This window comes from Arvicola amphibius, chromosome 4 (assembly GCF_903992535.2).
Source record: "Arvicola amphibius chromosome 4, mArvAmp1.2, whole genome shotgun sequence".
Classification (NCBI taxonomy): Eukaryota; Metazoa; Chordata; class Mammalia; order Rodentia; family Cricetidae; genus Arvicola; species Arvicola amphibius.
In genome coordinates this window covers 19268166-19281637 of record NC_052050.1, presented here as the reverse complement: position 1 = coordinate 19281637, position 13472 = coordinate 19268166, and the positions used below count along the sequence as shown (strand labels likewise).

Below are 13472 nucleotides of genomic sequence, written 5' to 3'. Positions count from 1 at the left end.
TGCTGGGTTTCTCCTCTGTTCTCTTTCTCTCTCTCTCTCTCTCTCTCTGACTCTCTCTCTGAACCCACTTTAAGATCTCGAGGCTCCTCTTGGTTTTGGTGTGGCTTGTCTTGGTGTGGATGCCCTCAATAATGCTGAGAAATATCAGACTTTTTTTTAGATTATTTATTTATTTATTTATTTATTTATTTATTTATGGCTTTTTGGGACAGGGTCTCTCTCCATGTGGCCCTGGCTGTCCTGGACCTCACCCTGTAGACCAGGCTGGCCTCGAACTCACAGAGATCCGCCTGCCTCTGCGTCCCGTGTGTCACTACACCCAGCTTAGATTTATTTTTATTATTCTTATTTGTGTGTGAGTGTGCACACACGCCATCTGCATGTGAACGCCTACTGAAGACAGTGTAGAAACCCTGATGTGTGGGTGCCCGGACTCTGCTGAGCCATCTCTTTAGCCGCCAGTCAAGCATCTTGTCTCTGGGAATCTGTTAGTAAGATGCCATTCTCTTGACTTTTGTCTGGCAGTACTAGGAATTGATCCTAGCCTCTGTTCCATCCTCCTTTGTTCTTTTGTTGGTTTGTTTGTTTTGATCTTTTTATTTTGAGGCAGGATATCACTAAGTTATCTGCTCTGGCCTTGAACTTGGCAATCCTCCTGCCCCAGCCTCCCAAAGAGCTAGGTCTACAGTTTTGTACCCTCAGGCCTATCTTCTCCCCTCCTATCAGGGTAACCATGGGCCTAGGTCACCCTAACTGAGGAAATGTCTGTTAGGATTGTCCTCTGTAAAATGTCCCCTCCCTCTACCCTGTACTGTTTGGAAGGTAGTCTGATGGTGTGTAGCTAACCGAGCATGAGGGAGTTCTTAAGGGCAGATCTCTCATCAACTACGCTGAGTTCTGTGTGGCAGTCAGCTTCTTCACCTGTTCATCGTTTATATTAATACAGACCCGGTTCTTCATTTTACCCCTTGAGCTCTGATGCAACTTTGTTTCTTTTGTTGCTTGGAATCCCCAGTGCTCTTCTCAGCACCAGCTCTCAGACCATGATTGACAAGAGCCTGGGTGGGGCAGAAAAGGTCCCAGTATTCAAGCTGCCAACCCATTATCCTTCCCAGAATGAAGGGCAGAAAGGAAGCAGGTTGAAGAGGCCTGTCTGACGGGCAGCGCCCCCTGCCTCAGCTGTCACTGAGTGACTAGGAGTGAAGGCTTCATGCTTGCACTGCTCAGAGACTGATCCCACGAATCTAGTGATAGGTGGGACCATAAGCAGCTGGAGAGCTGCTGGCTGTAGGGAACCTTGGTCCAAAAGGCTGTTGCGCTGTAGGCCAGAGCAGCATAGGCCTTGTTTTCTGTCCCCTTGCATTTTCATGGCCTCCTCTTCTGCCTAACTCTTTCCATCTTAGACCTGGGCCAGGCCCATCTAGATGTTCGCATTGGGACACCTCCAAGCCCTGGTCCCCCTGTCCAGTCTCAACCAAGCCCCAGACTAAACTCCCAGAAGGCAGACTGAATACCCTGTTCCCTCCAGCTCAACTTCTGGCCCCTGTGGACCCACGGGCAGGCCACCTCTGCCTTAGAAGCTAATGATAAAACCTCCACACTGGTATCTCTGGGGGACAAAGCTACAGTCAGCACTTTCAGGCTTGTGAGGCAAGAAGACAGAGGTTAGGCTATGACTGTTGTATGCCTTAGGGGATAAAGGGACACCCACCACTTTCTCCCTTCTTGGCCCCACCTTGCTTTGCCAGATTCCCAACCCTGGGAACTCAGCTGTGGGTGCTCAGCCAGGTCGTCAGCAGGGCAATTAAAATACTGTATGGCTTCCAATAGGATTAATCACAGCTGCATCCATAGAGGGGCCTTTCTCTGAGGATCTTCAAACCCTCGTTGGGCATGATCTCATTCTTTTCTGGGATCCCCACCCTGGAGCCCTACCAACAAGCTGGGGGCCAAGCAGAGAATGCGCGGAGGATGAGGGTGATGAATGTCGGAAGAAGCCCAGGTTGCTGCCACCCACCTGGGCAGATAGAGGAGCGTTTGATCTGGCAGAGAATAGGGACCTTCATTCAATGTTCGGGAGAGGCCAGCCTGCCGTGAGCCAGGTGCTCCTAAAACACCATGTCAGGACTGCTCAAGCCAGGGCCTGCCTGCCCTGGAGCCCACATCCAGCACGGCAGCGATGTCTCTGGGACTGTGGCATCCGGACTTTGCTAAGCCCATCCAATGTCCTTTAGAAATTGAGTAGCTGTTACTGCATGACACTTTGACACAACAGGTTGCCTTGGATTTCAAGCCACTGGGACAGCCAGCAGGAAAGGGTGAAGAGACTGGCGAGGACACCACGTGGTGTGTGTGGGGGTGGGGGGCCAGACGCAGAACTTCCAAGGAAGAGACTGAGCCAGAATGCACAAGTTTTTCAGGAAATGACCTTTTTGGACAGGCGATTCTGGCAAGCAGCAGAAGGTCATGTGGTCCAAGAAAGAGACTCGCAGGCTGGCTTGATCCAGGTTGAAGGTTTTAAGGACCCGAACTGAAGCTGGCGACAGAATGTGGGAGAGACACAGATCCTGTGTGGGCCTGTGGCCAGGAGGAAATGAAAGATACAGAGGAGGGGGAGGTTGCTGGGAAGTCACGGTGGAAGCGGGCAAAAGGAGCCAGGAGGAACCCGCAGTGCACTGTTGAGCTACGGGCCGCCAGCAGCCCAGGAGGCATAGGCTGGCGGACATCCCTCTTCCCTCCCTTAACCAGTCAGACCAGCTGGTGTGGTTTCACAGCCTCATTCCTCCCCCTAGAGGCTCCTGGAAGCACAGACACTTTCTCCGAAAGGGGAATGGGTGGACAGTTTGAAGGTCCCCAGTTCCAAGGTCAACCCTTGGCACACCACAAGCAGACAAGTGGGTCCTTTTAGACACCAGAAAGAAAAACCAGTCGCTGAAAGTAGAAGCCATGTCCCACTTGGGCATGAGGGGATAGGAGAGGCCCACCCAACTGTCTACCCCGCGTGGTAGAGGCCCCTAGAGCAAAGTGCCTAAAGTCTGGGCTACTGGAGTCCTTGCCCCGCCCTCATAAACTACGAGTTTAATCCCAGCACTTGGGAGGTAGAAGCAGGCGGATCTCTGTGAGTTCGAGGCCAGCCTGGTCTACAGAGTGAGTTCCAGGACACACAGAAACACTGTCTCAAAAAAAAAAATAAATAAAATAAAAAGAAAGAAAAAAATAAGCTATGTGATCTTGAGCCAGTAATTTTACCTTGTTAAGTCTAAGTTCCTTAAGTCTGTAAAAGAAGACTGCCCGTCTCAGATGCTGAACTGAAACACTTAGCGTGGCCATCTCATTTCCGGCCCAAATCTGCTGCAATACCTCATTGACTGGTCGTCAGAGTAGAGGTGGATGTGAGAGTGACTGAAATTCTCAGAGTGTGGTACATCAGCGAGTGCTGTTTATTCAAATTCAGGAAGAGTGGTTTCGCTTCTCAGTATCTCCACCTCCCCTGACTGAGGTCTGTGCTCCTTCCTGGGCTCCTGCCCACTTCCCCAGCCAGCATTGCAGAGGCTGCAGGACCCTCATCCTCCCCCTGCCCTGTCCTGCCCATCCATCCCATGGTTGACTGCTTGGACTAGAAGACTCACTCCAGAGAAGTGGGGTCTGGGAATGACCTTGGCTGAGGGAGGACCTGCTGGCCAATGGAAAGGTACCAGTAGGGGCAAGGGCTGACCCAATACTGTCTGCATTAGGATCATGACTCTAGGCAAACTGTTTACCAATGCAGTGAGGGGCCTATTTATAGCCTCAGCTGCTTCTCCAGCTCACCAGGAGGGGGGCAGGGTGACTCCCCAGAGCAAGGGTGCTAGCTGGGACAAGGAACAATTCTCTGCCTAGGCGGTACTGCGCAGACCCCTGACCCGCTCATGGCAGGGGAGAGCTTCCCTTTCACGTCCTCCACACTGCGCGCTCTCCGCCTCCAGAGAGAGTGGCTGGAATGGGAGGACAGGAGGCGGGCTGCCGCTCGGCAGTGTCGAAGCCAGAGGTACCTCTCTAGTCCCCAGGCACGGCTCACGAGGCCGCACCGCTCCTGCCGAGACCCAGCTGTCCACAATGCCCTGTTCTCTGGGGACCTACAGCAAGTTCAAATCCTGTTCCAAGATGAAGAGGCTGCCAACATGATTGTGGAGACGGTGAGCAACCAGCTGGCCTGGTCAGCAGAACAGGGTAAGGAGTACCACCCAGGAGGGCAGAAGAGGGGAGAAGTGTAGGGGTGGGGAAGGGAAGAGTCCAGACCCTACATCTCCTTAAAGACCCTAGTGTGGACTGCTCATCATAACCACCCATATTAGCTCCTTCCTCAACAGTTGAGGCCAAGTGTGGATTTGTTTGCTTGTGGTTATGAGACAGGGTCTCACTGTGTAGATCAGGCTGGCCTTAAACTCAAAGACCTACCCACCTCTGCCTCCTGAATGCTGGGGTTAAAGGCGTGTGTCACCACACCTAGCCTCCGGCCGGGCGGTGGTGGCGCACGCCTTTAATCCCAGCACTCGGGAGGCAGAGGCAGGTGGATCTCTGTGAGTTCGAGTCCAGCCTGGTCTACAAGAGCTAGCTCCAGGACAGGCTCTAAAGCTGCAGAGAAACCCCGTCTCGAAAACAAAAAAAAAAAAACAAAACAAACAAAAAAAAAAAACCACACCTAGCCTCCAAAAGTTATATTCTGATATATACAGATTGTAAATGTTGGTTTTGGTTGACAAACATTGTGTGCACTAGATTAATTATATAGGATACTCATGTTTTATATATATATGTATGTATGTATGTATATATATATATATATATACACACATAAATGTTCATATTTCTCCTATGGTTTTCTCCTATAGAAGATAATTTTTATTAAATCCATATGTAAATTTTTTTACACCTGTTGAAGTTGTGGGGTAGGGAGAAGACCCAAGCACCTCCTGCTGAACCCGCTCACCAGTCCAGTTTTATTTTGGGGCAGTAGGACTGGGCCATAGTTTGAGTGCATATTAATAAGCATCGTCTTTGCCGCTGTGCTCCAACCCAGAGCTTTTTAAATTTTGAGACAGAGTCTTGCTAAGTAACCTAGGCTAGTTTTCAACTCACTCTGTAGGCCAGACAGATTTTGAACTAGTGATCCTTCTGCCTCAGCTTTGGAGTACCTGGGACCATGTGCTTGTCCCATCGGGTCCTGTTCAACTTGTTATTGTCAGTTGTTTTGAAACAGAATCTCTCTGTATGGCCCAGGCTAGCTTGGAACTTAGGGCCTTAATGTCTCATGCTCCTGGGTGATGAGCTTGTACTCATACACCGCCGTATTTGGTTGGTTGGTTGTTTGGTTGGTTGGTTTGGTTTTTCAAGACAGGGTTTCTCTGTGTAGTCTTGACTGTCCTGGAACTCCCTGTGTAGACCAGGCTGGCCTCGAACTCACAGAGATCCGTCTGCCTCTGCCTCCTCCATGGCTGTGCACCACCACCACTCATCCTAAAAAAAAATAATGTTGTTGTTGAGACTCAGCCTTTCTAACATACCAATGGTATCTTATTTTCCAGCTGTAAAAATTCTTCAGTGTTAGCTAGGTAGTGCACTGGCCAGCACATCACAGGCTCAAATCTTTAATCCCCTCAACACTCGTTAGAGCAGAGCACATAAAATCACCTGGATGTGAGGAGGTGGTGGCACACACCTTTAATCCCAGCACTCAGGAGGCACAGGCAGGAGAATCTCTCTGAGCTCGAGGCCAGCCTGGTCTACAGAGTGAGTTCCAGGACACCAGGACTACCAGTGGGACCCTGTTTCAAGTAACAACAAAACAAAAGATCACCTGGACCCGAATGTGAGAGCATTCTGGTTGTGATATCTGTCACCCCACCCCACCCCAGATCGCCAGAATGACTTGCCTGATCTGGCTGGCTGGGATGCTGTGCTCTTCCTCCTTTATCACTCCGTTATCCCTCCTGCTTTCTGTGCAGTCAGAAACCACTTTTCCCAGTAGGGAACCGGCCTTTAGTCAAGGGCATACACGTAACTGCTCCCCTGCTAGAACCTCCAGATGATTGGCCTCGCAGTGCTCTGGTGCCTGCTTTTCTCAGCGCCCATCCCGCATCCCTACGCTCATTGTTCTTTATAACTTTTTTAGATTTATCTTATTTCACGTGTACGAGCATTTTGCTTATGTGTGTGTCTATACACCATGTGCGTGTCTGGTGCCCATGGAGGACAGCAGAGGGCACTGGATTCCCCGCCACCTTTTCCCTTTTTGATTTTTTCATTTTGATTGTTGATTGATTGATGATTGATTGGTTACGGTGTTAAGCAATGGAAGGCAGAACCCACTCATAGGTGAGTGAGACTCCCATTAAGCCATACTCTGGTCCTCTCTGCTATCTTAATTAGCGGTAGGATGAGGACCTTTAGTATGTAACAGATTTCCTGGGATGCATCCCATCTTAGCAAGTTTATCCAAGTTCACTGAATGCTTACCTGAGATACTTGTGAAAACCGACAAGAGATTGCTTCGACCTCAGCCCTTGGACCTGGGGTTTTTTTTTTTTTTTTCAAGACAGGGTTTCTCTGCAGCTTTTTTTTTTTAGAGCCTGTCCTGGACCTAGCTCTTGTAGACCAGGCTGGCCTCAAACTCACAGAGATCTGCCTGCCTCTGCCTCCCGAGTGCTGGGATTAAAGGCGTGTGCCACCACCGCCCGGCTTGGGCCTGGGGTTTTACAGTCCTATGGACGAGCTTATGAGCCCAGGACAGTCAGGCACTGCAGAGTGCAAGACCTGCTCACCTACCATGGTGTCACAATGGCTCTACCAAGCCGTTCTGGCTTTGTCCCAAAGAATACCCATCATCCTCCAAAATGGAACCTGGACTTAGTTTTATTCTTCAAAAACAAAAGCAAAATTTGCTTCACCTAAGATTCAGAGAAGCGGCGACCTTCCTTCCCTGCCGTGCCCACGGTGCCCACTTCAACAGGACACACCCGTGTCCTTTAAACAACTTCTTGACCATTCGTTCAAAGTCCACACCGGTCATCTGATCAACAGGCCCCCCTTTTCGTTCCACACTCCACTTTGAAACTCAGCTCCACACACACCTATGCATAGCTACCATCTCCAAACCCAAGACCAGATGTGAACAGAGAGCGCCACCGAACCCACTAGCCCCCCAAAGACCCAAGCTTCCTTCCCATCAGGGTTTGCCCCTTTGGCCTCTTCTGCCTTCGCAGTTTCGTAGAACTTTTTCTAGGACACATAGTATGTGATATTTTCTGCCTCACTTTCCAGCGCTGGGGAGTGTAGTGTTTTGTTATAGATGGACAAAGGGTCCTCCAGTGTGTACTCCCAGTTCAAGACTTGAGCGAACCCCTAGCCACAGGTCCAGCATGGTCAGTAAGCTAGACCCAGGGAAGGCCAGCATCCACTGCCAGCCATAGACGGCTTCTCTGATGCGTTCTCCCATACAAAGTCCTACAGTACTGCCTGTTCTCCTCAGGATTCTGGGTGCTGACTCCAAAGACCAAGCACACAGCACCTCTTACCATCGCTGTGGCCAGAGGCTACATAGACTGTGCCCGGCACCTTATCCTGCAGGGGGCTGACCTCGATGCCCGGATTGGAGGTCGTGCTGCCTTGCACGAGGCCTGTGCCCAAACCCAACCCGACTGTGTTCAGCTGCTGCTCACGTTTGGTGCCAAGGCTAATGTGCTGTGTGAGGAGGGTATGACCCCCTTGCACCTCTGCACAGCTCCTGAGTCTTTGCAGTAGGTGCCCATGGCCTGGGGTGGTGTTTTGGCAGTGTATGTGTGTCTGTGTCCAGCTCACCTGCATAGGAATAAGAGTGACTTGACTAAGCTTTGTTGTGTGTAAGGCACCCCATGCATTTATGTTTTCACACAGAGATTTATGTCTGTCTGTCTGTATTTAATGTGAACTAGTGTTTTGCCTGTATATACTCTGTGTGAGGGTGTCGGATAATCTGGAACTAGAGTTACAGACAGTTGTGAGCTGCTATGTGGGTGCTGGGAATTGAACTCGGGTCCTCTGGAAGAGCAGTCGGTGCTCTTAACCACTGAGCCACCTCTCCAGCCCTCATTGTTTCATTTATGTGTATATGTGTGTGTGCACGTGTGTGCATGTGTATATGTGTGTGTGCACGTGTGTGCATGTGTATATGTGTGTGTGCACGTGTGTGCAGGTGCCTCTAGAGGCCAGAGTAGGGTGTCGGGTATCCTGGAGTTGGAGTTACACCACGGTGTCTGGCTTTCCTTCTACTTTGAAACAGAACCTATGTTTCTGAGGCTGGCTTCACACTCATGATCTGCCTACACCCCTGCTCTGCCTCCTGAGTATTGATATTACAGCTGTACACCACTATGGCCGGCTCTCTCCTCCCACTTAATTTTTAAGATTGATTTTGTATTTGGTTTCTCTATATACCTGGCTGACCTGGAACTTGCTGTTTATGCCAGACTGACCTCAAAGTTTTGGTGATCCTCCTGCCTCTGCCTTCTTATTTAGTTTTGTTTTGGATAGAATCTCATGTAGCTTGGAAGAAAATGACCTTAAACTCATGACCCTCCTACTGCTACCTCCTAAGTGCTGGGAATATAGACATGCACCACCATGCTCAGAAATCAAAACTGGGACTTTGTATATGCTGGGCAAGCACTCTCTTAACTGAGTAATATCCTTAACATTTATTTATTTGTTTGTTTGTTTGTTTTTTGAGATAGGGTCTCTCTCTCTCTCTCTGTAGCTTTGGAGCCTGTCCTGGCACTTGCTCTGTAGATCAGACCTGGCCTCCAACTCACAGAGATCTGCCTGCCTCTGCCTCCCAAGTGCCTACACTGCCCGGCTTTTCCTTAACCCTTTTTTTTTATTGTTGTTTGCTTATTGGTGATAGGGTTTCACTCTGTAGACCAGGCTAGTCTTGAACACAGAGATCCGCCTGACTCTGCCTCCTGATTGCTGGGATTAAAGGTGTGCATCACCACCGTCCAGCTCGAACCCTTGAATGATCTTCTTGGACCAGTCTCTTTGGCCCCCTCCCCCCGAGACGGGGTTTCTCTGTGTAGCCTTGTGTTGAGGCAGCTGGCCCAATCCCTGCGTTCAGGGGCGTGGCTGCCCCAGTGAGGTAGGATACCCCTTAAATAACATCGGGGCACTGGGAGGAGCCCCTTTTTCTCTCCCCCGCGTTACCTTCTGCTCCGCTGGACCCTTGGTTCTGTAAGTTCCCTTATTTCCCCTTTTATTAAAACTGATTTATTATAAAAGGACTATCTGGGGGCTGGAGAGATAGCTCAGTGGTTAAGAGCATTGCCTGCTCTTCCAAAGGTCCTGAGTTCAATTCCCGGCAACCACATGGTGGCTCACAACCATCTGTAGTGAGGTCTGGTGCCCTCTTCTGGCCTGCAGGCATACATGCAGACAGAATATTGTATACATAATAAATAAATAAATATTAAGAAAAAAAATAAAAAATAAAAGGACTATCTTGGTTATTCCCTAACCCCTCTGACCGCCGGTACCGCTGGTACCCGCCGGTACATTTCCACCGGTGCCCGCCGGTACAGCCTTGGCTGTCGTAGAACTAGCTCTGTAGACCAGGCTGGCCAACTCACAGAGATCCACTGCCAGTGCCCAGCTTGGGCAGTCTTCTGACCACTGGGATGGCAAGCATGACCCGCCACAGGCGCAGGCAGCACCCTTTCGCTTTTCTCGGGTCAGCTGTCTGGGACTCCCTGCACGGTGGCACTCACTCTTTTACAGATGAGTTCAACACACTCAGCTGGCAGGTAAGGACTCAAGACAGCCAGCCAGAGACCTGTCCCCACTAGCTGTAGATCAGTGATATACCTCAAAGGGATCTAAATTCAGGAGGCTGAGGCAGGAGGATTGCTAGTACCTGGCCAGCCTGGGCCAGTGGGACCCTGTCTCAGTAAACAACATTACCAGCCCTTTCCCTGGTTCTTAGGACACAACTGAACACCTAGGTAGCTGCGCACAAGTGTCTTTCCACTGTGTTTGTCCTTTTGAATATAACAAGAAGGGTCCTTTCCCGGAGCCCTGCAGAGTGAGCTTTTTAAAGTGCGTCTTACATTCGCTATAAGTCAAAATATGGCAACAATTAGAATTTACTGCAGAATTAAACTCAGCAGTTTGTCAAAGTGTTTACTCAGGTCTTGGCCACAGAGCCCTTGTATCCGTGATCTGTGCTGTATCTGGGGGAAGGATCTCCAATTATGGTTTCATTAACGTGATGGGCCCGTGCTGTTCCAGCAGCTGCTATTGTCCCTTTCCAGCATACATTACACTGGCTGGGCTGAGAAACGGCTTGGCTGTTTAAAGACTAGGCTCACAACCAAAGCCAAATCACCATTGGTTTCGTTTCATTGGCAATTTAGTGGTGCTCTTGTCCCGTCTCCGCGGTAGGTAACAGCACATTTGCTTACAATGGTGTGCTGGCCTGTCATTTTTCCAGGAATTCAGAGACTGTGAAGAGGTTCCCTCTAAAATGTTTTGTTAGGTTTTGCTTGTTTTCTCTAAGGGAAAGCAGAGTAGGGAGGTCCCTGGATGCTTTTCTGGACCCAGTGACCGCAGTCTGTTTGGGAAGAGTAGTGTAGTCTATTTCTGCACGCACACATTTTAATATTCTACGCGGCAAAGTGCACACAGGAGTGGGTTTCCCAAATCTTGCCCTATCAGAATGTTGGGAGATCAGGAGTGTGGGTCGTGGCTCAGTTGGGAGAGTGCTTGCCTACAAACATGTGTGGGGGCTTTGGCTTTGATTCCTGGTGCCACAGAAACTGAGCGTGTGGTGGTATAAGCCTATAATCCTAGCAAGTGGGAAGAGGAGGCCGAAGGATCGGGAGTTCAAGATCGTTCTCTGCGACGCAGTGAGTCTGAAGCAGGGCGCTGCTCAGCGATAGCTTGCTTAGATTGCCTGGGTTTCACGCTTTGCACAAAGTAAGTGCGTCAGTTCAATTCAGGATGGATTGATTAATTGATTAATGCTATGTGTGCGTTCTTGGCTGCATCACTAGACTGTTTTGGGCTTAACTTTTTCATATGAAAATTGAAGGTGCTTCTGGCGGCTTCTACTGGCCCCATAACCCTAGTGTTTGTAATGCAGCTTCTGTGATCAGGTGGAGACACTAGGCCAGGCCTCCAGATAGAGGTGTGGGAAGGAAATGAATGGTGATAGCGGGCCTTAGGGTCTTCAGGATTTGCCCGGGCCTTGCACCCTCTTCTTAGGTGTGCCAAGTTGCTGCTAGAGGCTGGAGCATCTGTGAATGAGGCATCACGAGAGAGCGAAGTCACGCCCCTGCATGTGGCTGCAGCTCGCGGCCTGGAACAACACGTGACTCTCTACCTGGAGAACGGTGCAGACGTGAATCTGCTCACCAGCCAGGGCGAGACTGCACTGAATGCGGCCTGTGCTGGCGCAGAGGGGCCGGGTAGCTGCCGAAACCACGAGGCGGCAGTGAGACGTCTCTTGGAAGCCGGGGCTGATCCCAGGGCTGCCGGTCGCAAGCGCCACACACCACTGCACAACGCCTGTGCTAATGGCTGCGGAGGCCTGGCCGAGCTGCTGTTGCTCCACGGAGCCAGAGTTGGCGTCACCAATGGGGCTGGCCACACACCCATGGACTGCGCGCTGCAGGCGGTACAGGATGCCCCCAACTGGGAGCCCGAGGTCCTCTTTGCAGCACTGCTGGACTATGGGGCCCAGCCCGTTCACCCTGAGGTGCGCTGAGAGGGCCTGAGGAAGGAGGTGCCAACTAGAAGGGGGAGCCTGGGACAGAACTTCCCCTACTAAAAGGGCCTCCCTCTGTGATTGGAGGTCCGCCCTCATCTTGGCAGAGGGGATAGGCTAGCCAAAGGAAGAGTCAAGGAAACCGGGGCCAGAAGCTTAGGGCAGGTGTGGATGGGGCAGACTGATGCATGAGGGGGTGTGTGTGGCCAGCTTGCCTTAGTTGGGGCAACATGGAACTCCTAGGCCCCTGTTTTAATTCCCAGATGCTGAAACACTGCGCCAACTTTCCTCGGGCCCTGGAAGTCCTCCTTAATGCCTACCCATGTGTTCCGTCCTGCGACAGCTGGGTGGACGCAGTGCTTCCGGAACTGTGGCAGGTATGTCTACTCAAGGGCGAAGCTTTTCCCTAGCGGGCTAGAGAGGCTATAGAGGCCCCTCTCCTTTCAAGCTTCAAGACCAGCTTCAGAGAGGGAAGGTAAGCCACAAAACCCTGGGTTCCAGGCTTCTGTCCACAGTAGCCCACGCAGGTCTTTGATCTTCCATACTGCGCGCAGCCTCTTGCTGACAACCATCCACTTACCAGTCAGCTCTGATTCGGTGGGAATTCTACCAGCATGTCTGGGGTGGCAGTGGCCACGAACATGACTGAAATCCAGTCCCCAATACCATGGCATTGGGTTATCAAACTCAGGGGTATTGGGTCATCCGATCCTCCCTTCTTCTGGCCTAGGAACACGAAGCCTTCTACAGATCAGCCCTAAGCATGGAAAACCAGCCAAGACGGCTGCAGCACCTGGCCCGCCTGGCTGTTCGTGCTCAGTTGGGTAGCAACTGTCGGCAGGCAGCCACCCAACTCCCATTGCCCCCACTGCTCAGAGACTACCTGCTGCTGTGTGTGGAGGGGCAAATCCGGTGAGCTCCGAGCGGGCCACTTATACTTCCATCCGCTCCTACACCCGGCGCTGAAAAACCAACCACTGGCCCTTCCTTTGCACTTTGCCTGCCTCCAGGACCGGGTTGTCCCTCCACTGACACTTTGAGCCACCTGCTGATCTTCAGGCCGTCTCAGCCTGTCCCCAACCCTCCACTCCCGTGCTTACGTAGGTAGATGGCCTCTTTATCTACCCAAGCTACAAATGATCCACCGTGCAGCTCTCCGCTGGCCACCATATGTCTACTCAGCCCTTCATAGTGACAAGTCCTTCGTTGGACTTGATAGCCTATACCTCTAACCCCAGTACTGGAGGCTGAGGGAGTAGAACTATGAGGTCAACACTAGCAAGATCTTGGGGGGAGGGTGTACCCTGCTTCTTCGCCTTCTTTCCAGCACGACTCTGGATAGAACTAAAAGAAAGGGCTGCTGTGATTGTTGTTCCCCCAGCATGAGGCATGGAACCCGGGGATGGGTGCATGCTAAGCAAGTGTCCCACCACAGAGTCCACCTCTGTCTCTTGATGAAACCCGTGTCTTGAACGGATGCTAGAAACTCTTTTTTTGGTTGGTTTGTTTTTTGTTTTTTGAGACAGGGTTTCTCTGTATAACAGCCCTAGCTGTCCTGGAATTCTCTTTGTAGACCAGACTGGCCTCAAACTCACAGAGATCTGCCAGCTTTTGTCTCCTGAGTGCTGGAAATAAAGGCGTGTGCCGCCACCACCTGGCCACCTGAGACATTTCTGATGTGTTCTCCCTTACTCCCCAAGTG

At 51.0% G+C, this 13472-nt stretch overlaps 1 protein-coding gene across 1 annotated transcript; it reads left to right on the top strand.

The window, feature by feature from the left end:
- The first annotated feature begins 3908 nt into the window (after nucleotides 1-3908).
- Nucleotides 3909-13235, top strand: Asb16 (ankyrin repeat and SOCS box containing 16). The gene is made up of 5 exons (XM_038328701.1): nucleotides 3909-4209; nucleotides 7508-7775; nucleotides 11269-11761; nucleotides 12034-12147; nucleotides 12501-13235. Exons 1-5 carry the CDS (start codon nucleotides 3909-3911, stop codon nucleotides 12684-12686), a joined length of 1362 nt encoding a protein of 453 aa, XP_038184629.1. The 3' UTR covers nucleotides 12687-13235.
- Nucleotides 13236-13472: the final 237 nt, after the last annotated feature.

Coding starts and splice junctions, on each gene's coding strand:
- Asb16 (XM_038328701.1), top strand. CDS start 3,909: ATGGCAGGGGAGAGCTTCCCTTTCACGTCCTCCACACTGCGCGCTCTC. Junction 11,762..12,033: donor CCCAGCCCGTTCACCCTGAG/GTGCGCTGAGAG, acceptor TTTAATTCCCAG/ATGCTGAAACACTGCGCCAA. Junction 12,148..12,500: donor TGCTTCCGGAACTGTGGCAG/GTATGTCTACTC, acceptor CTTCTGGCCTAG/GAACACGAAGCCTTCTACAG.